Below are 27,813 nucleotides of genomic sequence, written 5' to 3' on the forward strand. Positions count from 1 at the left end.
TATGCATACGTTTTATCAAAGTGTACACTTTAACCATGTGCCTTTATTGTATGTCAACTATGCAATAAATGGAATTGTTTAAAATGGATGAAAAAAATCCTGAATAAAAGATTAGTCGATTAAATTGCTGTTATAAAAAAGTTATACATCATGATCAGATGGGTTTATCTCAAGAATGCAGAATGGTTCAATACCTAAAAATTCTGGAAATGCAATATACTACTATTAACAGGTTAAAAGGGAAACATAAAACAATTATCTTAGTAGAGGCAGAATCTGATAAAATCCAATACTCATAATTAATAAAGAACTTTTGGTACAACTGAAACAGAAAGTAATTATCTTAACATAATAGAGGTTGTCTATCAAAACCCTACAATAAATATCCCACTTAAAATTGAAATTTTAGGGGTGCCTGGGTGGCTCAGTCAGTTGAGCATCTGACTTCAGCTCAAGTCATGATCTCGAGGTTCTTGGGTTCAAGCCCCCCATCAGGCTTTGTGCTGACAACTCGGAGTCTGGAGCCTTCTTCTGATTCTGCGTCTCTCCCTCTCTCTCCCTCTCTCTCTCTGCCCCTCCCCCACTTGTGCTCTGTCTCTCTCTCTCTCTCTCTCCTAAAAATAAACATTAAAAAAACATTTTTAAGTGAAATTTTAGAAGCACTTCCTTTGAAGTCACTTCTTTTACACATTGCGCTGGAGGTCCTGTCAGTGTATAATTTTTAAAAATGAATAGGAAAAAAGCTAAAAAGAAATAGGTAAAACAGTTTTTATTTTCAGACAATATGATTACGTACACAGGGAATAAAAAACGAAGACTTTGTAAACAATTAGAAACAATAAGAGGAAGGTGCCTGGGTGGCTCAGTCGGTTGAGCATCTGACTCTTGATTTCAGCTCAGGTCATGATCTCACAGTTTGTGAGATGGAGCCCTGCATTGGGCTCTGTGCTGACAGTGTGAAGTCTGCTTGGGATTCTCTCTCTCCTTTCTCTCTGCCCCTTTCTCCGCGTCCTCTTGCTCTCTCTCTCTCTCTCTCTCTCTCTCTCAGAATGAATAAATAAATAAACTTAAAAATACAAATAAAAGATACTGTCAGGTGCCTGGATACAAAAATCAATACACCAAAAAACAAACAAGGCCACCAACAAAATAATACTTTTCCTGTAGACCTGGAATAGCTAATTAGAAGATGTAGAAAAAGAAAACAATTCACAATTACAAAACATTTCTCCAATGTACTTTTTTAAAAATGTGTATTTATTCTTGAGAGAGAGACAGAGTGCAAAGTGAGGAGGGCAGAGAAAGGGAGACACAGAATCCAAAGCAGGCTCCAGGCTCTGAACTGTCTGCAGGGAGTGGAGCCCGAAGCGGGCCGAACCCACAAACTATGAGATTACAACCTGATCTGAAGTCCAACACTTACCTGACTGAGGCACCCAGGATCCCCTCCAATGACCATTATAACTGAAAAACTACAAGATCTATATGGATAAAATGACAAATATTTTTCCCAGAAAATTAGTTTTACTCTGTGGTTTGAAAAACTCAATATTTAATTTTTTTTCAATGTTTTATTTATTTTTGAGAGAAAGAGAGAGACAGAGAGCAAGTGGGGAAGGGCAGAGAGAGAGGGAGACACAGAATCCACAGCAGGCTCCAGGCTCTGAGCTGCCAGCACAAAGACATGGGGCTCAAACCCATGAACTGTTAGCTAATGACCTGCGCCAAAGTCAGATGTTTAACTGACTGAGCCACCCAGTCGTCCCTGAAAGATTCAATATTTAATATGAAGGTTCAATGCAACGCTAGTCGGAGACTCCAATGGGATATTTTGTCAAATTTGACAAGTCAATCCTGAAATGAGTATGTCAGATTCAGGAATAACCAGGAAAGAAATTGGGAGTATTTTCCCTGTTGATGATAAAACTTATAAATCGATCATAATCAAGACAGAGATGTAATACCTCTGAGAGATAAATAGACAAATGGGGCAGAATAGAGAACTCAGACACTGATCCTCACACATAGAGAGCTTGACGTATGACATAGGTGGAGTTACAAATCAGTGCAGCGAAGACAGACTGCTCAGTAACTGATATGGTGATAGCTGGTTATCTGTATGGGGAAGAAAAAGATCACCACGTTGCCCCATATACAAAAAATAAACTGTAGTGGAATAAAGACTAAATACCTAAATTTTAAAAAACAAAAACACACCAAGTTTTAAGAAGAAAATACATGAGGATCTTTATGACTTTGGAGTCAAGAAATGTATAATATTCAGAAAGCTGAGACCATAATGGGATAGAAATACACCAAAATTTAGGACTTCTGTATACTAAAAGGTACCCCGTAAAAAAGACAAGCCATAGCCCTGGAGGTGATATCAGCAACCTAAACAACAAAGAATTAATATCCAGATACAGAAAGAGCTATTAATAAAAAAGGAACACCAAGCCTTTAAAAAAATGAATATCTACAGGAATTTACAAAAGAGGAAACCTGAAGTTCCATTAAACACACAAAAACTGTTCAAACAGTTACCAGGGAATAGAAATTAAAACAATGAGATCTATCATACACACTTCCTGTTGGCCAGAAGGTAGAGAAAGGAGCATTGTCATATATTGCTGGAAGGAGGGCAAATGGGCAGAGTACCCATCATCCATTTTGGACAGGATTTTCACAATGTCAGACGTGAAAACTTGCCTATACTCTATGATCTTCCAATTCTGCTCATAGTGTTTATCACCTACTAGTAAGAGAAACTTGCAGTCTGACTTACACGAAAGGAAACTTGTAGAATGCTTATGGCAGCATTGTTGGCAAAGGCAAAAAATGAGAAGCAATTTAAATGTCAATCAATAGGAAAATGGATACATTTTAAATGAGATATTTTTATACAACAGACTACCATAGACAAAGAAAATGAGTAAATTAAAGGTATAGGAAAACAAATAAGACATGAGACTGAATACAGATATATGGCAGAATGATACATTATGTAAAGTTCAAGAACACACAAAAGATATATGTGGTTTATGGATAAAAACATATGTGGGAAAATTATAAAAACTTTGAAAGAATGATAAATACCCAAGTCATGAAAATAACACATCAGGGGAGGGTGGGGAGGGGCCATGAGATTGAGGGGCACAACCAGAGGCCTCTACATATATCTGTAATGCTTCTTCTTTTTCTTTTTTTTTTTTTTTTTTATAAAACTCTATTTTAAAAAAATTTTCTAGTTTATTTCTTTATTTTGAGAGAGAGAGAGGGAGCGAGCACAAGCAGGGAGGGGCAGAGAGAAGGAGAGACAGAATCCCAAGCAGGCTCTGCACCATCAGTGAGATCATGTGAGATCATGACCTGAGCCAAGACCAAGAGTCAGATGCTTAACCAACTGTGCCAACCAGGTGGCTTCTTCTTAAAAATAATGCTTTTAATGCTTCTTCTTAAAAAATAGCTAGCATGAATAAGGCAAAATGTTAACATTGGATAAAGCTGGGTTGTGGAATACATGGGTGGGTTTGTTTGTTTTGCATTATTCTCTGTACTATTGAGTATGTTTGAAAGATTTCCTTTTCTGAAGTGAGAGAAGCTTAAGATCGTTCATCTAGTTAGTGGCAAAACTGGGATTTAGACAAGGAGTCTAACTGCTGAGCCTTACTATCCTACAGTGCCTTTCTGAAATTGGCACATGAATGATGTAATATGTGTATATACAGATCTGTACACTACATAGATGTATGGTGATATATGTAAGTCACACTTAGCACTTAGCACATTGGGTGGCACATCAAAACCATTCAACAAATGGAAGCTATTATAACCATTGATTTATATTAGTAATTGCTATTTATATTGGTATGTTTTGTAGCCTTTGTAATTGTATGTTTATGTATATGTAATGTGTATATTCTTCTAGACCCACATCTTACACATCCCAAATACTTATACAGTGACCATGTCAGCAGAAACAATGATGGAGTTTAATCCTCAGTGTGGCTAGCCAGGTCCTATATGCCTTCAGGATTACTTCTAGAAATTGTGAAGGGCAAAGTAAGAATTCATTCATTTACTTAACAGCATTTATTGAGTACCTATCATGTCACCAAAACTGGGGATCCACTAACAAACAAGACGAAAAAAGAAACCAGGTCCCTGCCACAGGTGAGAAGCACTATTTAATAGTGTAGCGTAAAGCAAGCCAGACACGTGATTGTAAATTTTCTAGTAGCCACATTTACAAAATTAAAAGAAACAGGTGAAAATCATTCTACTAATGTATTTTACTTACTTTAATGGATCTGAAATTTCATCACTTGAATATGTAATCAACATGCAAATATAATGACATAGTTCACATTCTTTGTGCTAAGCTTGGTAACCTAGTGTGTATTTCACACTTATCCCACATCCCACTACACACTCAACATGTTTCCAGCATTCAGTAACCACGTGTGGCCAGTGGCTGCAATGTTGACCAGCGTCTTTCGTGAGCGGATTAGTCAGATGAGAAGCAATTCAGAAAGCATGCAAGTTGAGGTAAGTGGTAAAAGCAAAGGAAAATGCAGGCTGAAACAAAATAACTGGGTAGTAGGAGTGGGGTAGGCATACTTTAGGCTTAAGGAATGACTTTCTGAAGAAGTAGCTTTTGAGCTTGCACCTGAAACACAAGCCAGCGGCAAGCAAGATGAGGAATGTACCCTTTGCTGCAATCCTACCGTGCTAGGTGCCCTGTTTTACAATAGGACAGGCAAGAATGTTCTTAAATAATCAATCTGTGCCAAAAGAGGGCCTCTGATGCTAATAAATATATGAATAAAAAAACAGATAGCGGTTGTTAAAATAAACTAAGATTTTTGGTTCTTCTTAAATGATAAGAGTTACACTGAGCATCACTTTTCCGAACAAATATTCTCCTCTGGTGAAATAACAGATGACACATGCATGATCTGTATTGCATTTGGATATGAATGAAACTTCACATAATATGACATAAATTATCTAAGTGCTTCTGATTGGGATGGTCAGCTCACCTTTGGGCCTTGTACTCCAATTCCCACTGGCCCTCTAGGACCTGTAGCTCCTGTTTGGCCTACTTCTCCCTAGTGAGGAAAGAGTATTTGAAGAGTATATGACTACAACAGTAAAATAAAAATAATATATTCCTGCCTTAAGAGCTAAGTGCTCTCTTACAACAACACAATAAGATAAAACAGAGCTTTATGTCCTCAATTCATATGTGTTTGAATATATATATAGTAAATATATATTGATTATATTATTAATATCAATGCTCACAATATGTTGTAATGTAAAATATGAAAATATGTGAATATATTATGTTTTAAGTATATGTTTCTATGTAATTCAAATATATATATGCATATATATATATGCATATATATATATATGCATATATATATATATATATATGCCTAAAATCCCTTCAGGTAGATGGAGTTTTACCAAATTTGGAATATATAATGGGCTGGCTTAAAATACAGGCTAAGTAGCATACTTAAAAGGTGGAGGGCACCTGGAATATAGGCAGTTACATTCCACATCAACTAAAATTGACACATGAGAAGCCCAAGTGACTGCTAATCAAGGGCAATATCGTGAACAGACAGAATGACCTGATCTTCCAATGGTGAGCCCAGATCAAAAGTCTCAAGGACAGTAACTTTATGCCGTCAAGTGCTTCTCACACGGGAATCTCTAAGGAGTGTACTGGAAGGTGACTACTCTCAGAGGAGTATTTATTTAATGATCATTAGTGACCATTTGAAGCAACATTAAGTATAGCTAGTTAAATAATAAGTGCCATGCCTCTCCCTAAGGATAAATAATAGCTGTTAATTTAGGACATAATAAGATTCCCATGTTCACAGAAAAGTTTTATGTATTTCTGACTCCATATCTTTAATTAAATGTTTCAGGAGTTTGACCTATTGTGGGAGTGTTGGTCAGAATGAATTAGCAAGCCCACAGGTGGCCTCTACTGACAATCCTCCTTGAATTGCTAGAATAGGATCTCTTGAGAAAACGTAATAAAACAGTAAATTAAGATTGCATAAATAAATGTGTCTGAGAGCATAAAGAATACACATTACCTTATCTAAACCATCAGGAATATCTATAGTGTTTTGCATTAAGTAGAAATCTGATGTTTAAGTTCATTTCATCTACTGCTTTCCCAATGCACTGGCTCCTGACCAGGAAACAACAATAGACTATGGGTGTACTAAACTCTGCTTTCATTTAGAAAGTTACCTTGGAGAAAGAAAGAGAGAGAGAGAGAGAGAGAGAGAGAGAGAGAGAGAGAAAGAAAGAAAGAGGAAGAGAGAGAGAGAAAGAGAGGAAGGAAGGAAGGAAAGAAAGAAAAGAAAGAAAGTTACCTTAGAACCAGGTGAGCCTTGTCCTGGGGGCCCTTGTGGACCAGGTGGACCCATAGGACCTTGGATTCCCTTTAAAATAAAATGTTTAAAAATAGTATTAGTGAAATTCAGAAATTTGGGTAAGACTAGTTTCATATCCTCTAACATGAAATTTTAGTTCACATCACATAATACATTACTCATCCTCAATATTTGTTGGATGGCATGACAGAGGCTGCTAGTTGAACCATAATATGCATTCTCCCCTTTATCCATAGTAAAAGAATTTTAGCTGACCTGCATGGCTGCCTAGAATAATGACCATATTTCCCAGTCCCTTGTGCAGACAGGCATTGGCATATGGACTGGATTCTGGCCAATGGGATATGAATGGAAGTGATGTGTGCAATTTCTGATTCATGACAAAGGAGGAAGTATGCCTTCCCCTTCCATGTTCCCCTGCCCCAGTGGCTGAAGTGAAGACATAATGGTTATTGTGGATCCTGTGGATGAGGAAAATACCCTTGGAAGGGCAGACTCATAAGAATGAAGAAGACTGAACCCCTGAAGACCCTGATGAGCAGAGCCACCACACCAGCTTGGAGTTGCAAATAAGAGAAACAAAATTCCGTCTTGTGAGCTTATTTCACATCTCAGTCTCATGCAGGCAAACCTATATTCTAGTTGCATCAATGAAAATATATCAGGATATTAAGTTGAAAGTTTGGCCATAGGCTCTAAGAAGCAATAGCCTATAGACATCAAATTGAAGAATGCTCAAACACTAGACTCTCACTCACATTGTGGATATAAAAAGGGGAAAGAGGATTTAATAAGTTCTTCTTTGGAGAAAGTAGTCTTACAAAGCATTTTCTTTGCAGAAAATGAGAGGGATTTGGGTTGCTTCCCTCTTTAGCCTATTCTAGAGAGGGAGCTTCAGTGAAACCACTTATTGACCTTGATTTTTGCTTTGGGGACACAAGGGACCTTTGTCTGCCTCATACCTGGGAAAGCTAAAATGGACTATGATGGTCAAGAGGGGCATGGGTGGGGTCGGCGGGGGGAAGCAATCAGCCCATCCATCCAGGGTCTGTCAGCACAAAGGCCACACTAGTTTTTTTCTGTGGACCAGATGTACTCTAGATGAGAGACAGGGTTGGCCTGGAATTGTTTTGAATCCTGGCCAAGAGGACCTGGAGGAGCTGTGGAACTCCAACAGAGAGAGTCAGTATTAAATGAACCCCCAGAAAAGCAGAGGTTGATGGGGAGAAATGACTGGAGCAAGAGAGTTCTTCATCCATGGCCCGAAAGTGGCAGTCACAGGGGCAAGGCAGGAGCCCCACAAGGAAACTTAGTGTCAAACATCTGTCAAGACCAGAGGATCCGAAGCCATGTGACAACAGACCAGCCAGGAAAGAACCTCTGTGGCCTCTCCCCTCTACCCTCATCCTTGACTCAGCCTGGGAGGGATGAGAAGCACGATCCCTCCCATGGACCACAGGCTCTCCCTACAGCTCATACCAGATGAATGAAGATTAAAAGGAAAATTAACATATTGACTAGATAATTTGCATTACATAATTAAAACTGTGATTTACAACTTAGAGGTGACACAATAAGTTTTATTACCTAAAAGTGATAAGAAAAGACTGAGGTTTGTTGGTAATTTCTTCCAGAAAAAGAAAAAACTTTCCCCACTGGAAAATATTTAAGGGATGATGAGGAAAAAACTAAAATTTTATTTCCCTTACACCTCACAAGCCATGCTTGTATAAATAATGGTTATAGATATATGATTGGTTTATTACAAATGGCATCCCCTTTTCTCCAGCTGGATGATACAACTGCTGTTTATTTTTTAATTATAAACACGATTCCCCTTTTCTCTGGTTAATGAAGATGAGGCAGTGTAAACAATTTAAGAAAGCTAAGGTTATTATAATAAGGAATTAAAATGTTATTATTAGAAGGAATCGTTTACAATAGTCTACAAGTAGCATGGTATGTGACAAGGAACCAAAAAATTCGAAGGGTTATGTGCACTTATGTGTATGTGGTTATTTGTATTTCACTCCAATTTGTAACAGAGTTGAAGTTGTCAAGCCTCCAAACATTTAATGAAAATCTGACGGCCACTTGAGTCATATTATAAACATGTTCCTGAAAACAAGAATTCCCTCCAAAACAGATGAGTGGGAAAATTCATTTCTATAAGAGAATTAGGGAGATCTAGCAACAATCATTCCGTGGGTAAACATGTTCAATTAAGGATAAGAAGAAAAATGAATAACTGTATAAATGGAGGTTAAATGTAAGTAGGATTTAAATTATTTGTCTTAAAAGGGCAAACACACTCTTTTCTTATTTAAAGCAGTTTGTAAATAACACATTCTATTCAATCTCCTACCGATAGGGGTCAGCTCCTTATAGATAGGTCTACTTTAAAAGTTATCTTCTCTTGGAAAAGGAGAGAACGGGGTGAGAAAACAAAAGAAGTCAGAGATGTTTTTTAACCTGAAGCACAACAACATCCACCAAGATCCAGTAGTAAAGGCAATAGGAAGTTGCAGGTGGGAGATCCAGGATTTACAGGCCATCTGGAAAGATTTGGCTTTTTTTGGACCTCATTTTCAGGCCTATTAGTGGTAACTCAGCACCAGGACCACAAGACTCAGGAAGCAACACGACTGTCCAGTCACATCCAGGACCAGAATGTAAGCCTGTATGAAATTGGCAAATAAACTACAAAGTGTGAGACTGCTTGATGCCATAGTCAAACCATAATCCTTATGTAATCAAAATATCCAGCTCTTAATTATTATCTAAATACTTATATACAGACTTATCTTGGCTTTTCCTGCATTTTAACCTTCCTAATGTATTACACTAGGATTTCTACAAAGAGAAAGGAAATGGAAAGAGGAGTTATATCCAGATTTAATGTTGCTTAGATTAACAATAACAACAACAAAAATACTAATTAATTACTAGATGTTTAGAAATAAACCCAGAGTTAATGTCAGCAATGAGATTTGGAATTATCCTTTTTTAATCCTCTTTTCCCATTGTCCGAGATAAGGGAAGCACTGTTCATTCTCTAGGCAATGGAATAATTCAAAACTTAATCATAAATCTTAATCAACAGATTGGCTACTTTCTATGCAGGAGGACATTCAGCATAAATTTGGATTTGTTCGTCACGTTGATTAAATGAGATTCTGTAGGTAGATAGTACTATTATATTATCTTTGTATTACTCAGATCTAACAAAATTGCCCATCTTTTCCAAAAGTTATGGTCAGAAGATTTGGGAAGCAGTTCCAGCCGTGAATGTAGAGACATCCTCAGAGTGCTTTCCTTTCTTCTGACCGAGGGAGGCCAAATGTTATTTATAAACCCTCTCTGTGATTTGCTTCTATTCAGGAACAGTACCCCTTAAATTAAGTGGTTACCTCTGATTCTGGTGCTGGTTTTAAGTTTAATACTTTTTTAAGATTGGTACATGGCTGGGGAGTAGGAAAGACTACTCTATTGGCATTGGGAGAAAGTGGGATCTAATCATTCACAAAGCCTCAAGGGGAAAATACACAAACCCACAGGTAAATAAACCACTGCTCCTAAGGAAAACTAAAAATATAAACTCAATCTGAAACTCTTATCCTGTTAATTAGACATGAAGGTTAAAAGTCACAGCTCCAAGAAGCACACATTTTATTTTTTAAGTCTTTGGAAGTTCTAGAAAATAAAATCTCATAGAACCATCTTTTCCTTCCCTACACTTACTTTTGGATGTACATCCCCTTGTGCTTTGACTATCAGATATACTCAGAGGTGTTTGCAGGACTGGCTTTCAATGAACAGTAGGATTTGGCCAGAATGTTCCGTACTGAAAGGAAAGGGAGAAGGCTTGGATTACCTGTTCCCCTTGACTCCCAGTTCCGGGGATGCCCATTGGCCCTTGGGGTCCCGCAGGTCCCAAATCCCCCTGTGTTGAAAATAAGAGAGAAATATAACAATAAACCTCATCCTTTCATACTTTGCTAATCTTGAATTATGCTGAATTGAAATCCATCTATAGCATAAAATGGTTCAACATAAAAAGTTAGAAAACTCTTTCTTTTAACCAGTTTATGGTTCAAGTTTGCCAAAGTAGTGAATGCTAGTTTCACTGTTTAGTCTAAGTTGGTGACTATTTGCACCTGTTTGTATTTATCAGTCATTTTTCTCACAGGAACACAAAATTCCTAAATGGTTGTTATAATGACACAACTGCTTCCTGTTAGGATTATAACAAATATTTAAATGTATAATATTCATTGGGTACAAGAAAATCAGGATTTGAGAGAGAACTTGAAGAGAAATGTTTCAAAATTATCTAAATACCTTTCCCCTCCACATCTTATAAAAATATGCTTTAAAAATTAAGAAGTTATTTAAGGTAAATGCAACAGAACTGAAGAACCTCACCTTTCCTTTCTCTGAAATAAATTTGGGAAGCAAAGTGAGAGTTATCAGCAAGAAGAACACTATCATTCATTCTTTGTGTGTTTCAGCAGGTACCCGTGAGTGCCTATTATGTGCTAGGAATTATTCCAAACGCTGGGGAAGCAACAGTGACCTAAGCAGCCAAAAATCTCTGTTCTCATGGAGCTTACATTTTAGTGGGAAAAACAGAAGACAGTAAACAGGATAGATAAAATAAATAATATGTTAAAGAATGATAAGTGCTAAGCAGAAAGCTAAATCAGGGAAGGGGGGGGACAGCTACAATTTTGCATAAAGTGGCCAGAGATGACCTCACTGGAGACAGAAAATGAATCCAGTAGAAACATAGAAAAAAAGCATTCCAGGCAGAGTAAACATCCACTGCAAGGATGATGATGCCGGAACAGCCCAGAACAGCAAAGGCACAATGTGTTGCATATTTTATCCTATTTTTTATTTTTATGTTTTTAAAGCAGGCTCCATGCCCAATGTAGGGCTTCAAGTCACAACCCCTGAGATCAAGAGTCGCATGCTCTATCACCTGAGCCAGCAGGCCCCCCAGATATTCAAATGTCAGTTGTATTTAGGCTATATCAAGGTCCATAAACTTTTTCTTACAGGGTTGGATAGTAAATATTTTATTCTCAAGGACCGTAATAAGGTCTCTATCATAATTAACGAATGCTGCTTTGGTAGTGCAAAAGAAGCCCCAGCCAATACCTAAATGAACAGGTGTGCCTGTGTTCTAAAAACACTTTATTTATAAGAACAAGCAGCCAGCCCTAGTTTGCTAGTACCTGGGCTAAATAAATATGTTTTTATAAACAAATTTGTATCATCATTAGTAAATTAAACTAAACTCATGGAACCATAGTTCTGTTGTACTCAGTTCTCACTGCTCCAAAGGAAGAAAGAGCATCTTTACATATTTTTAGGAGCTAGAGCTACAACCAGGGCTGAGCGATTCAAGCCAAGAACTGTATTACAACTAAAATTGGTATAAGTCACTTTTTACCAGTATCTCTGCTATTTAAATACAGATATGTGGAAGAGACAGTTACCAGTAAATAAAAGAAATAAGTAATTCAAAACTGAAACACAAGACCCAAGATAATCATGAATCTAAGTCATTATTGTAATATATAAAATCTGATGGCATGCTTAGAAATTAACATACATGACTCCAAATTGATATGAATTCTGTTTTTTGCGCATTTCTTATATCCTCTCCCCCCTCTGCAGCTTTCTGTTCCCTCTGGTCTGTTGGGCCTTATCAGCCTCCAGCAGCTTCTATCAGCAGCCTCAATACCACTTCTAATCTGGGGACAATCTGTAGCTATTTTAAAGAAGACAAGTAACTAGTGAGAAAGAGACAAGCAATGGCAGGTAGGCCATGGTGTTGTGTTGAACATAAACGGTTTTGCAGGCTACCAGTATCAGATATGAACATTTTATGTAATGAACCAAGACAAAAGCAAGAGGAGTCTATAGCCATTTCTGAACACAGACAAAAACAAAAAACAACATCCAAACAACCCATTCATGGACAAATGATCACACATCCCCCTATTTGAGCTAAAATGAATGGCTATTTCTTTACCAATTATAGTTAAACCTGACTCCATTTTTCCCACCTCCTAGATAAGACTCATTAAAACATCCAATCTTAAAATTACCTCACCTTAAAAATACCTGCAGCGTCCAATCCAAACCCAACCTGTACTTTCTTGGACACTCCCCAAATCACCTAACACAAGCCCAAGTCCTATAAAGAAAACTTTCATCTTCTTACTGAGTAGTGATGGGTTCCCCATAGTATGTGGTCTTCCTCACTGTAATGAGTCTATAAAACCTAACTTTGTTCAACTATAGGTGGATCCCTGTTGGTCCTTGTAGGAGGGCACCAACGCTAGGTTTCTTAAATGAGTTCTCTTATTTTAGTCCCATTTTTTTTTAATTTTTTTTTTAACGTTTATTTATTTTTGAGACAGGGAGAGACAGCATGAACGGGGGAGGGTCAGAGAGAGAGGGAGACACAGAATCAGAAACAGGCTCCAGGCTCTGAGCTGTCAGCACAGAGCCTGATGCGGGGCTCAAACTCACGGACCGCGAGATCATGACCTGAGCTGAAGTCGGATGCTTAACCGACTGAGCCACCCAGGCGCCCCAGTCCCATTTTTTAAAGTTTATTTAACTTGAGAGAGAAAGCAAACATGAGCGGGAGGAGGGACAGAAAGAGAGGGAAAGAATCCCAAGCCAGACACAGGGCTCAATCTCACAAACCATGAGATCATGACCTGAGGTGAAATCAAGAGTCGGATGCTTAACTGACCGAGTCACACAGGTGCCCCAGTAATATTTTTTTGAGTGAGCATCTAAGGATGGACATGCACTTTCTGTAATAGGTCAAGTAAATATGTTTTAAAAACTATTTTCTTTACTAAGAAGAGGTCTGTTTTGCTCATGTTTGTCTACAAAGCTGGTTGGCTGAAGATAGTTTTACTGGAAGTCAAAACCCAAATAAATGAGCCATTACTGTAAATATAAATGATGGGATTTTTCAAATCATAATTCATCCCACATAACAATAAACCCTGCATATACTTGATTCATAATAACCTGGATCCCTGTGTGATATGGTTGTCAGGTTGAATACAGTTCATAAATGTACATGCATAAAGAACAATGAATAAATAATAATTACACTGGTGCATCTTTCCTATCGTATACTCCATATGCAGTACCTTGTCCCCTTTGATTGACAGGCCTTGTAATCCCTGTGGGCCAATTGGTCCTTCAGAGCCTTTTTCACCCTAAAAATATATATGGGAGGAATATCAGTATACTAATAAAAATCAGGATTTAAAAACAGTTGAAGCATCCAAAGCATCCAAATTCACTATTCACTGCAAATGGGTCATTCTAGCGGACCCCAAGATTTGTAACTTGCAAAATACACATCATTAGGTTTAATACTATTAAATAGGGAGGAATCTATCCAAACAGAACATGTACACAGCATCACTAACCTTGGAAAAGAACTCCATTCCCAATATAATCAGAAATATCTAGAAATGGGGGGCCTAATTAATCATATAGTACAACAAACTGAATCAATCCTCCACTCCCTCAACACTGATGCAGCTATAGGTCCATCACACAATGAACATTTGTCTCTCATATTAGAATATGAACTAACACTTGCTTGTACTGAATTACTTGTCATATGTTTTATATCATAATTTATAAACATTCATTGAAAATTTGTGTGTGTGTGTGTGTATTTTTTAATATAATTTATTGTCAAATTGGTTTCCATACAACACCCAGTGCTCATCCCAACAGGTGCCCTCCTCAATGCCCATCACCCACTTTGCCCTCCCCCTGACCCCCCCCATCAACCCTCAGTTTGTTCTCTGTATTTAAGAGTCTGTAATGGTTTGCCTCCCTCCCTCTCTGTTTGTAACTTTTTTTTCCCTTTCCCCTCCCCCATGGTCTTCTGTAAAATTTCTCAAGACCCACAGATGAGTGAAAACATATGGTATCTGTCTTCTCTGACTGACTTATTTCACGTAGCAAAATACCCTCCAGTTCCATCCACGCTGCTGCAAATGGCAAGATTTCATTCTTTCTCATTGCCAAGTAGTATTCCATTGTATATATAAACCACATCTTCTTTATCCATTCATCAGTTGATGGGCATTTAGGCTCTTTCCATAATTTTGCTATTAGTTTTTAGGAGAATTCATAGAAAATCTTCTTGGGTAGACTTCTATAGTCATGTGGCCTACGTGAATAGCTCTGGTCATGATGGCATACCAATGAAATCATGACATTCTGTGCTTTTGTATGAAAAATAAACCATATAATCAATTAGAAATAGCTTTTGTTTCATGAATTTGTTTAAGCCAAGGGTAAAATCAAAGAACACTTGCAAGAAACCTAGGAAACAATAAACCTTCAAGTCCCTCTAGATTCATAATTTATTCGCTTAAGCTCTATATCAGTGCAAAGTAACCCCATGTAGCACATATAGAAAACTCCCCTTGGTCCTGCTGGTTGGCGAATGAGGTATTCTGACTAATGGTTTCTTCCAATCATTACCACAGAGTAAAATTATATACAATCAACCCTAAAATAACACTGAATATAATGTATTCTTTCTGGGATGAGAAAGAGGGTAACACAGTGCTGTGGGTTATTGTGAGTGTATTATTATAACATACAGTTGAACCTGTCACTAAGACACACCCTGCAATATGCTTCTTGTATTTCAATTATTCATTATTTATTTATTCATTCATTTAAAATGTTTTTATTTATTTATTTTGAGAGAGAGAGACAGAGAGCATGTGCACAGGGAAGGGGCAGAGAGAGAAAGGGAGAGAGAATCCCAAGCAGGCTCCACACTGTCAGCACAAAGTCTGATGTGGGGCTCAAAACCACGAACCATGAGATCATGACCTGAGCCAAAATCAAGAGTTGAACACTTAATCAACCAAGCCACTCAGGTGCCCCTCTTATTTATTTATTTATTTATCTTAAAAACCCCCACAGATTGTAAAGAGAAATAACCCTGGATATTTGAATTTCCCAGGTTGTTTGGACTACACAAAAACAGAAATTTTCTATATGCCAAAAAAAAAAAAATCAAGAAAGTATGTATTATAAAACTTCCTGAAATGTAGTGCTAAGTTGCTAACATCTGTCTTCTGAGAGTGATACTCTGATTAAGTCAGGGCATTAGTAATGTCCCTTTTATCCTACATATTATTTCCTCTTATTGTGACAAATTAAAGTCTGCTAGTTAATGAGGGCCTCTTTTAAAATTCAACCCAGCAGTCACAACTTAGTGTAAATTAGGTTTTAACTAATTGATTTCCCTCTAGTGGAGATTCAGGTTTCTCATAGACAATAGAATATTGATCATGGTGGAAAAGGCTAAGAATGAGATGCAATTCTAGAGCTGAGGCTATACTGAGAAGGTGAGATCTTAGCAATCTGACTGACTAAAGTGGAAATTCTTAGACACTTAAGAAAACAGCATGTGCAGGGCACAGGGTGGCTCAGTTGGTTAAGCATCCAACTCTTGATTTCGGCTCAGATCATGATCTCATGGTTAGTGGGTTCAAGCCCACATTGGGCTTCATGCTGGCAATGCAGGGCCTGCTTGGGATTCTTTCTCTCTTTCTCTTTCAAAAATAAATAAACACAAGAAGAAAGAAAAAGGAAGAAAGAAAGAAAGAAAGAAAGAAAGAAAGAAAGAAAGAAAGAAAGAAAAGGAAGGAAGAGAAGGAAGGAAGGAAGGAAGGAAGGAAGGAAGGAAGGAAGGAAGGAAGAAAAAGAAAAGAAAAGAAAAGAAAAGAAAAGAAAAGAAAAGAAAAGAAAAGAAAAGAAAAGAAAAGAAAAGAAAAGAAAGAAAGAAAACAAACAGCATGTGCTTCCCTGGGCGGTGCATGTGTGCATGCATGTGTGTTTGGGGAAAGACTTTAGAAAGAAGGAAAAAGAACCCCCAAATGTTTTCTTAGTTACTGAAATTTTGTTGATGCTGCCCAAAGTGTCTTGGAAAATCATTTCCTGTGTGGCCTTTGGTAGATTGTGGGTAAGTAGCCTCGACCAGAGGTCAGCAAATTATAGCCCATTGGCCAAATCCAGCTCAGGGCTTACATTTTTTGGCAAATACAGCTTTACTGGAATACAGTCACGCTCACTCATTTATACGGAGCTGATGACTGTTTTCATGCTACAACAGCATAAGTTAAGTAGTTGCAACAGACACCATACTGCTCACAAAGCCTCAAATATTTATTATCTTTCCCTTTATGGAAAAAGTGTGCCAACCCCAGAGGGTTCCTCAAGGAACCAAGGTTCCCAGGGGAACTTGAGCACCAAGAATTATATATGGGAAGCAATAGAAGCATTTAAATTCTCAATTGCCAGGTAAAAGGTATGTTTTTCATAGTTTTTGCTCTTTATTATAACAAGGTAATTCCAGTGCCCTCCTCCCTGCTATATTTCCTTTCTTATTATGCTAATGACAATGTGATTACAAATTCGTTTATTAGTTTCTTATCTATGTTTCACAAAACAAAGCTGTGAATAAAGTTCTATGGTAGCTACGCTTGATAACTTCTGGGCATAACGATGCTATTTATCACTGTGGCTTTAATGACTATAGATTACTTTAAGAGAGTTTTCTCATTTCACATGCAATAATTATATGAAGTAGAAGTCTGTCAATTAGTTATTTATAATTGCAAATTTCACCAGAGTTTCATGTTAAGGAAAAACTTACATCTTCCTTCATTTAATAGGGTGAAGGTAGTCAGGAAAATACTTGACTTCTGGTAATTGGCTAGGACCCATTTTTTTAAAGTTATAAATCATGACCATGCAAGGCAAAGCATTTTTTCATAGTACGGGAAGTGTTGTTACCTTTGGCCCTGGAAATCCTTCTCCTGGTAAGCCCCTCTCTCCTGGTGCTCCCTCAGGACCGCGGGGACCCTGTTTGGATAAGAGGGAATGAGGAACAGGAAAAGAGAAAGAAAGAGAGAATGGGAAGTGGGGAGAGAGGAGGAAGAAGGAAGAGAGAAAATGGTTATATTTTAGTTCACATGGGCATGCAATGATATAGTCCTATTTATGTTGTTAGTGAGAATCCTAGTAAATTCCATACTGATCAGCAGAATTGTAGAGTTGTGAAGAAGAATATTCCCATTGTATTACTCATTCCATTTGATTGGCATAAGATGTTCTATTCTGGTGTCCTCATATTAGAGGAAAATGGAAATTAAGTGATGCTTCGGAATAAGGATTAGGAAATAAGTCCTTTGAGGGAAGTCTAAAAATCTAGCCACTGTGTGGCCTGGAGAAGGTTGCTGAGTGATTAAGTAATTTAAAAACATCAGGGGAGCCCTGTGAAGAAATCACTGCACAGCTGCTTTAAAACATCGAATTCTGTTTACATGTGTTTTAATTTCTATCCTGACAAATTTGGATTCAAACTTGAATTCTTGAATTCTTTCGAGGACTGGTTGAGTCCACTGGGGGTTTATGTGCAAATAGGAATCTTGATAGAATCATGCAGAGGAAGCATGGTTTTTGATCTCAGTGATTCAAATTAAAAAGTCCATGTAACTATTGCTCAGAAAGGCAGTCAGATGGTGAAGAGTTCTCACGTAAGTAAAGAGAAACAACACACTCTCTGGCTTTGAAGTGGACTGGCAGGAAACAAACTGATTGAAAAAGAAAAGACAACAGCAAGATATTCAATTAAAGTGGAAATTTTAAAAAGCTACAAATTTTCCCTCTCTTTATTCTTGGCCAGAAGTCATAAAAGTAGAAAAGGAACTAACAACAAGAACCTTAGAAGCACAGATAGGAGCTTTTCCTCTAATGGATGTAAAAGAAAAATAATGAGGGCTTGCTTGCCAGAAAGTGAGCCTAGGACAGAACAAAGTCTACCGAGTTGCCCAGCAGCTCCAAAGCCAGCAAACGGCAGACACTGTGAATGATCTTCGGGCTTGATACACAGTAATCCGGGATAATTTAAGAGGTGCTTTCTACTGAGCCTGGGAGCAGAGCTAGGATTCAGCATTATGCTAATCAGTGACTGATCACAGTTATAGATTTATAAAAAAGAAAGCTAATTGTATCCCGTGTTCAAATTTTTTTTGCCTTCCCCTATTATTGTATATTTTAAAAGACAGTCTTCTTCAGTATTTATGCATAACCAATTTCATAAAGACTTTAATTAAAGAAAAAAGCTAACATTTAATTCAATTTAAATTGCTATGCTTATGGGAAACCTAGCTTTTAAGAGTCCAAGACCTTAATCAAAGCACTAATATCCATGATAGCTTACTCTAACGTTAGAGTGATTAACTAGGGGAAAAATAAATATAAGCATGAAAACTAGATTGCAAATAAGAGTAAGTGCCTAGCTAACATCATATGCTTTAACCAAAAAAAAAAAAAATTGACAAATGATTCCTCTTCCCCAATGATAAAACAAATGAAAATAACACAATTTACATTCAATGCAAAGAAGTCTTTTTCCAGTTCACTCAATTTTTTCCATTCATTCAGCAAATACTGACCAAATGCCTAGTAAGTGCCAGGCAGTGTGTTAAGTTCTGGGAACAGCAGACAGACCTGCTCCCTGGTCTCCTAGAGCTTACAGGCTTTCCTGACAATTATGCTGTCATATGGACTGAGGGTCAAGTCCCAGCTCGGCTATGTGTTAGCAGTGCGAACTTCGACAAAGAACTTAATCTCTCTAAAGTTCAGCGTCCTCATCATGATGGTGGTAACAATAGTACCTACCAGAACCATGAGTATTAATATATGGGTTAGGTCAGAGAGACTTAAAGCTCTTACATATTGAGCACTTAATAAACATCTGCCATCACTATCGAAATTATTTTATTTGAATCTTGTGATGGTGAAGAATGTCCTTTCAGGGCATTATGAATAAGTTAGCCTCGGGGTGAATGGTTTACAGTAAGCAATATGGAGAGAGGGCTGCTACGAGGCATAAACACCCAACCCTCCTTTCATCTCTGCATTTCTAGAGTACACCAGCCAAGATGAGACTGAAAACATTGGAGGCTTTGATGAGCCATGTGTTCCAAGCTGCAGAGAACAGAGAACTAATACTTGTGAGTAATTGCTTAAAGGCATTTAAAACAACAGTGATCCAAAATTTAATTATTGCCAACCGTCAGAGGAACAGTCTGTATCATCAGAGTATTCTCATATTTTACAGCAAAGCAGAATGAAAGGTGACTGCTTGGTTAAGAGAAAGAGCAGGTACTCGGGTAGATGAACTATACTTTACTACGACAGAACCCATGGATTATTTCTAAAAGACAGAAATGCTTCTATAAAAAACTCACAGTGTCCTTTTCAAAAGCCATGAAAATCAATTATAATTATGGTATACTTATTTGATTTCTCATGAATGCCTCTAATAAAAAAAATATAAGGACTGTTATTATCAGTTAACACAGTCTGATCAGTGAAATGCTTTATTTGAGACATTAATGAGGTAAAATGTGATCATCCATTATCATATTACTTTTCTTAATAATCTCACTAGTGTAGATAATCAGTAAAAGTGGCTTTAATATACATTTCAAGCATTAAAAATAACTGTGCTAAATAATAATAAAAATTGCCCATAATATTCAAACAGTACTGTTTATATAATTTTTAACTTCAAAGTATTTATAGTTCTACTTTAGTGGGCATTTTTTACTAACAATATTCTCAATATCCTTGTACAAAAAGAAAACAACAAACAAACAAAAAAAACCTGACACCGTTTGAAATCATCCAGACAAAGAAACAAAGGTAAGAGACTTTCAGCAGAACCTTTCTCAGTCCCAAGGTAAGTCTTTATGTTACTTCTAAATAATTCAGAAACTCAGTGTTGGATTTTTATTATGACATTTTGGTACAACATTTGCATACATTATTTGCAATCCTCCCCATCTTTGTAATGATTTCAGTTCCCACTTGAACTGCAGACTTCATGGTGTCTTTCTGATTTGTATAATTGTGGCTTAGAAAGCAAATAAACAAGAACTTCATGTTCTAGCAATATTGTATAAACTCTCTAGCTATAAACAAAAAGGCAAGTAATACAAATTTTCTTTAAAATAAATTTTAAAGGCAGAGCTGAAATCCAAAAATAAATAGGTGAGGGAAGTCACAGGGCTCCAAAACAAAAAGAGCTGAACGCTAGGGTAGTGCGCATAGAAACTGATGCTGTGGTTGTTCTGGGTGGAAACGTGTGGTCGTATGGTGGAAATAAGTCTAGAAAACCTACGACAGAGAACCAGGAGCAAAGATTTTGGCTCACTCAAAGTAAAATGAGGAGAGTATTAGACCTGAGATCCCCACAGAAAGCTAGGACCTTCAAAGTTACTTACATATTGTCAATGAAAGGGCAGGGTTGAGAAAAAAGCCATTTAGTCAACACAGCGATATGAAAGACAAGAATCTTGTCTACCCTCACTTAGGCTCTAAATGGGCCTAAAAATTCCAAGCCTGCTCCAGTGCTGTGTATGGGTTTGTAGTTTTAACTGCCATCATATAGGTGATCCAGGAACACCTAGTCAAGACATTAGTATCAAGGATATCCGAGGAGTACCTAAGAGGTGTACGTGCAAATTCCTCTCAAATACCCTCCACCCAGAACACTTAAGATTTTCACAGGTAAAGACCTGATGACCATGAATTCAGATGCCAGAGTACAAAACATATAAGAAAACAATTGACAATGAATAAAAGTGAGCCTATATAACATAAATTTTCCCCAAAATGTCAAATAATAAAATTATAAAATAGAGACCAAAAAATGGTCTCTTTGAATGCTTAATGGTCTAATAATAGGAATATAAAATACAAGAAGAGAATATTACACTAAAAATATAAGTATAGTAAAACAATTATTAAAAAATGAATTCAAGGGATGCACAGATGGCTCAGTCAGTTAGGCGTCCGACTTTGGCTCAGGTCATGATCTCATGGTTCATGGGTTCAAGCCCCACATCGGGCTCTTTGCTGACAGCTCAGAGCCTGGGGCCTGCTTCAGATTCTGTGTCTCCCTCTCTCTGCCCCTCCCTTGCTTGTACTCTGTCTCTCTCTCAAAAATAAATAAACATTAAAAAATTTTTTTTAAATAAATAAAAAAATCAGTGTGTGGGTCTGTATCTGGGTTCTCTATTCTATTCCACTGATCATGTTTCTATGATGTCAGAACTGCACAGTCTTGATTGCTGTAGTTATGTGAATAAATCTTAAACCCTTTCTTCAACTTTATTCTTCTTTTTGCAAATTGTTTTAATTATTCTAGCTCCTTTGCCTTTCCATACAGATTTTAAAATAATCTTGTCCATACCTTTAAAAAAATCTTACTGGGATTTTTTAAAAGGCTTGCATTAAACCTTATATCAATTTAAAGAGATTGACAGCTTTATGATGTCAAGTCTTCCAATCAATGAATATGGTATGTCTCTCAATTTATTAAATATTCTTTTATTTCTTTCATTAGTGTTTTGAAGTTTTCAGGATATAAAGCTTATACATGTTTTATTAAATTTATACCCAAGTATTTCTATTTTTAATGACTATAAATTCTATTGTATTTAAAATTTTTATTTCTATGTGTCTGTTACTAGAATATAAAAATAAAGTTGATTTTGCCTGTTCTATCTAGAAGACTGGTTTGATTTTTTGTTTTTACAGTTCCACATCATATGGCATTTGCCCTTCTCTGTCTGACTTATTTCAATTAGTATAATGTCCTCGAAGTCAATCCATGTTGTTGCAAATGGCAAGACTTCATTCTTTTTTATGATTGAATAGTAATCCATTATATATATATCCAATAGTAATCCATCATATATATGTGGATATACTCTATAAATATATCACAATTTCTTTATCCATTTATCCATCAATGAACACTTAGTTTGTTTCCCTATCTTGGTTATTATAAATAGCAATGAACATGGGATGCATATGTCTTTTCAATATATTAGTGACTTTATTTTCTTTGAATAAATACCCACAAGTGGAATGGCTGGATCATATGGTAATAGAATTTTTAATTTTTTGAGGAATCTCCATACTGTTTTTCACATTGGCTATACAAATTACATTTCCACCAATAGTGCATGAGGGTTCCCTTTTCTCCACATTCTCAACAATACCTGTTTTCTTGTACTTTTGATAATAGCCATTGTAGCAGGTGTGAGGTGATATCTCATTTTGATTTTGATTTGCATTTCTCTGGTAACTAATGATGCTGAGCATCTTTTCATATACCTGTTGCCCATCTGTACGTCTTCTTTGGTAAAATGTCTGTTCGACTCTTCTGCCTGTTTTTTAATTGAATTTTTGTGTTATTGTTGAGTTGTATGAGTTCTTTACATATTTTTGATATTATCAGATATATGATTTGAAAATATTTTCTCCCATTCAGTAGATTGCCTATTTTGTTGATGTTTTCCTTTGCTGTGCAGAAGCTTTTTAGTTTGATATAGTCCCAACTTGTTTATTTTTGCTTTTGTTCCTTTTACTGTTGGTATTAAATTCAAAACATTATTGCTAAGACCTGTGTCAGGGAGCTTACTGCTTATGTTTTCTTCCAAGAGTTTTATGATTTCAGGTCTTACATTCAAGACTCAAAGCCATTTGAGTTCATTTTTGTGTATGGTGGAGGATGGTGGTCCACTTTCATGCTTTTGCATGTGGCTGTCCCATTTCCCCAACACCATTTATTAAAGAGACTGTCCTTTCCCCATTGTATATTCTTGGCTCCTTTGTTGGAAATTAATTGGCCATATATGTGTGAGTTTATTTCTAGTCTCTCTATTCCATTCCATTGGTCTGTGTGTCTGTTTTTATGCCAATACAATACTGTTTTGATTACTATAGCTTTGGAATATATTTAGAAATCAGAAAGTGTGATACCTCCACCTTAGTTCTTCTTTCTCAAGATTGCTTTGGCTATTAGGATCATTTACGGTTCCATACAAATTTTAAGATTGTTCCATTTCCATGAAAAATGCCATTGGAATTTTGATAAGGATTGCATTGAATCAGTAGATTGTTTTGGGTAGTATGGACATTTTAACAATACTAATTCTCCCAATCCAATACAGTTGTTATAATTTGTACCTCAGTGAGTTAGTTACTATTCTTTTCTGGGAGAATAATGATTACTTGAAAAGTTAAGAGAATTTCTATACTAGAATAGTCATGTTTTATTCATTTCTTCTCCAGATTTCTTGATAGAAACACTTTTTTTTTCTTCTGCAAAAATAGTAAACTTCAAAGCTACATAAGTTAGAAGCTGCAAATAACACAGGTATCACCTGTCTACCTTCATCAATCCTACCCATAAATTAGCTTATGAACAAGGTCCTATTCTCAGTAATTTTTCATGGTTACAGGAAAGTCAGTTACAAAGTATAGACCTATGCCTAAATCCAGTTCTCCTATATCCTAGGAAATTTTGACACATGAGATCTCTTTCCTTCTTGGACAAGCTGATCAATCTTGTAAGAGATTATGGTAAGAGAAAGCCAGTCGTATATGTCACATGTGTATGCGTGTGGTTCTATCAAGTGGTGTGAAAAATAACACTCATATCTGGTCCTTGCATATTTATTGTCTTTTGTTGTCCCAAAGATACAAGATGGCTTAATTTAACCACTTAGTCTAACTACAAAGAGCAAATAAGAACTGTATTTGTCCTTTTTATTCCATCTAGAATTTCTTGATACTTACTGGCTGGCCTGGTTCACCAATGCCAATCGGTCCTGGAGCTCCTGTTCTTCCTTCCTGACCTCTTTCCCCCTAAGAGAAAGAAATAATCAAATGAAGGTTTGAGTTTTTAAATAAAGAATAAACATACCACAAGATACTCTGGAGATTTCAACAAAAATAATGGCTAAATAGTCAAACTTTTCACATTCATAAAGATAAAAAAAATTCTGGAGGAGGAAAAATGGTTTGAATTTAAGTGAACACTACTTTTAGCTTTCAGAAGCTATTGTGTAGTATTTGGCAGGATAGACTCTATTCGATTCATTTTTGGTTACGGAGATGACCAAGCAAACAATGCTTGTGCCGTTCCCTGCCCCCCTTGCCACCATCCTGGAATGTTACCCACTCTGTTCCATTTTACCTCTCTTTTCAATTCTATTTCACACTTGATCTCCTTCAGAATCCTTGTCCGATAACTCTGCCAATATAAACTCCACTTTCTCTAGAGTCTCAATATGCTTATTGTTTAAATACCATCCGTGGTGATACTTGACTTCATTAGAAGTGCACTGTTTGTGCTGCTCTCTGTTTTATTCCTGCAACAAAGTCTTATTGTCCCAATGACATAGAAAAGCCATTTAAAATAAGCACTTTTGCTCTGTGACATCCTACATGATGCAGAGCACTCCAACGTGTTGGATGTTCCAGTACTTTCTAGTTCCCTAAAAACCTTTCTATCAACACTTACTTGTTCAGTGTTGTGGTCCTCCTGGTTTCTGCCCTTCTATGCTTCTTTAGTGTGAGAAGATGATAGTTTATGTGTTAAGATGCTTCACGTCCCAGTAACAATTTTGCATGTTAACATTTACATTCCATGAAATTAATAGAACTAGATGTACATTGGCAATAAGGTGGGTATTTATTTGGAGACAAGACAAATTTTTCATACCAATCAAATAAAAAATACATTGATTTTTCTTGTGGTAACTGCCCCTGCCTGGAGCACTGCAGTGTCCAAGAACCCAGACTGTAAGTACCTTCTGCAGGCAGCCTCTTTGTATCTAGAGGGTAAGGTTGAGTGGATTCAAATCATAGCTTCTCCAGCCCAACAATAAAGTTAATACTCATAAATAGGGAAAAAGACAAGAATCTTTACCTTAATTCCTTGCTGTCCAATACCGGGGGCTCCTGGAGGACCATGAGGACCAGGGGGACCTGGTTCACCCTACAAGAAGAAACAGTTATATGTTAGGTCAACTCAACAGTATTTGTTGAACAGCTCTTAGAGCATAGTGCTGTGGTAGGAATTTTGAGGGCAACAGTGAAATCTAGAACACAGTCACTGCCCTCAAAGTGTTTGTAATCCAGCTGGAAGGACAACAAAGACTCAGGGTTGAATTAACCACTGAACACAGTAGTCACAATGTCTAGGGTCCATGAAAATGTTTCCATTTTAATGTTTAAAATCAGAATACAAATTTTAAAAAAATAATGAATATATGACAATGAATTCATTCTGGATTAAATTTGTCTTTATCCCAATTCAGTTGTAATGTATAATTTTTAGCTTTTTTTTTTTTTAATGGAAGAAGAGGCCCGCAAAAGCAAAAGTTTTCAGGATGCATGTTGTACTGCAGCCCTCACTTGTTGTTCAGCAAGTCTTTATTATGTGCTTCTGACAGACACGTTTGTCTCCTACCCAATGATCATCTCCTGCCCTCTTTCCTTCCCTGCTGTTGGAACTCTGATCTGTTCATGTCAATGGAAAGCTGTTCTTTATACTCAGGGTCACAGGATGAATAATAATTGGTTTAATGCAAATCTACCATCTCCTGTTCCTTTGCCACTGGTTGGTTCTTTGGTTCAGTACCAACCAATGAGATGTGGTGACATTATTAGGTGCAAAGAGAAAAGATTTTGCCCCTGCCTCTTCTTTCCTACTTGGAGATGCGATAGGTATCTTGTAAATTTGAGGCAGCCAATCTCTTGGCTGAATGCCAACCATTGAAGAGGACCATGCAGAAAAACATTTTTAAGTGCCTGGCTCCTGGAAAACCTCATTGAACTTGATCAAACAAAACCTCATTGAGCTACCCACCTTCAAACCTTCTGTTTACTAGAAGTGGCTATTGATTACAATCTCTTTTTTTAATTTGTTTCTGTTTACAGAAATAACACACCTTCATTATAGGAAATTTGCCACATATTGAAAGGCATACACACATAGAAAATTTTAACTTATCTGTCTATAGCTACTATTAATTTCTGGGGCATTTCCTTCTAGTTCTTTATGTACACACATACCTCTAATTTATGGGAAGGAAGGTTTCTGAATACTGTTGTGTTTGAGTTAATGAATACTTGCTATTTAAAATTTCATCCAACTTACAGATTTCTCTCTTCTCTTCAACCTTGTATCAATTAACCGTAAAATGGGGCAAGAAGTTGAAACAATCCTTCTCCAGATTGAGGGAAACAAAAGAATTTTCACCAATGTTATAGCCTCAATTTTCCCTGGAGGCTTGTGATTTTTGAAGGGGACTCTTTAGTGACTAAAGCAATTTCTATTGATATGGTAGAGGCCTTACTTTAAGGAAGTCTATGGGCTTTAATCAATTGTAAAGGGGGGAAAGAAGAGACAGGAAGAAGGGTCAGAGTCAAATCAGCCCCCCAAAAGATAAGCCCAGGCTCAAAATCATAACAAAGAAAACCTGTCTCAAAATCAGTTGATTGTGAGAGTTTATGATGCTTTGGCATTTAAGTGGCTTGTATCTAAAGGTATCTTCCTTCAGTTCATTCTTGTAATAAGTCAATCTGGCAGATAAATAAACTTGCATTTTTCCCTTAAAATCAAAGTTTTAAGAATTTTTCTATGCATATTAAATTTTCTGGAGCAGCCAGATAATTGCCATTCTTATTTTTCACATGTTCTTGGCCTTGGAATTTCTCCATGTATAATATCAGACATAAAGGCTCTCCCAGATTTGAAGCTGTCTTCTTGATATCAAAGTTTGATTTAAGTACTAGAGAATATTCAGTTTCCTAATGTAGGTTCAAAATTTTCATTTCAAAGAATCTTTTCCCTACAACTTCTTGTGCTACATACATCCTTAATCCGTGTGAATGGGTGACAGCTTCCGTCACTCAGCAAAGGAATAGCAAGCATTTACTATGTGGACAGTAATGAAGTAAGTATAGAAAAGTTTAGGACATAGTCCCTAAACCCAAAGGACTAGTTTAAGAGGTAAAACACACCATTAAAATAATAATAACATAAGGCCTTAAGTTCCCTTTTTCTATTCATTCCTTGCCCCATTTGTATTTGTTTGGTTCTAAAATGGATCCGAAGGCTTTTAAATATTATGTTATACTATATTATATTAATTATATTATATTATACTGTATTATATTATATTCATAGTATATACTATTATATTATATTATATGTTATATATTATTATATATTATATAATTTATATTATATTATATTATATATAATTATATAATATTATATATTATGTATCACTTTTCTGTATGTTTGATCTAAAATAAATAAGAGCACGGGTTGGTGAGAAGGTTTCCTCTAACTAGGGACATTGTTAACTTGAAATGTGTGTATCAGGAAAATCAATAGGAGAGCAACTATCTTACCCTGAAACCC

At 36.6% G+C, this 27,813-nt stretch overlaps 1 protein-coding gene across 1 annotated transcript in view; it reads right to left on the bottom strand.

Annotated features, from left to right (window-relative positions):
- COL28A1 (collagen type XXVIII alpha 1 chain) overlaps nt 1-27,813 on the bottom strand; it is a 174,730-nt gene that overhangs the window by 97,390 nt on the left and 49,527 nt on the right. Inside the window, exons 12-18 of the mRNA XM_007076679.2 lie at nt 25,309-25,377; nt 24,174-24,242; nt 17,307-17,375; nt 13,616-13,684; nt 10,303-10,371; nt 6,408-6,476; nt 5,043-5,111 (exon numbers count right to left, since the gene is read on the bottom strand). Of these exons, the coding sequence (XP_007076741.2) occupies nt 5,043-5,111; nt 6,408-6,476; nt 10,303-10,371; nt 13,616-13,684; nt 17,307-17,375; nt 24,174-24,242; nt 25,309-25,377 (483 nt within the window). The remainder of the gene's footprint in view (nt 1-5,042; nt 5,112-6,407; nt 6,477-10,302; nt 10,372-13,615; nt 13,685-17,306; nt 17,376-24,173; nt 24,243-25,308; nt 25,378-27,813) is intronic.

Source organism: Panthera tigris, chromosome A2 (genome assembly GCF_018350195.1).
Source record: "Panthera tigris isolate Pti1 chromosome A2, P.tigris_Pti1_mat1.1, whole genome shotgun sequence".
NCBI classification, from domain to species: Eukaryota; Metazoa; Chordata; class Mammalia; order Carnivora; family Felidae; genus Panthera; species Panthera tigris.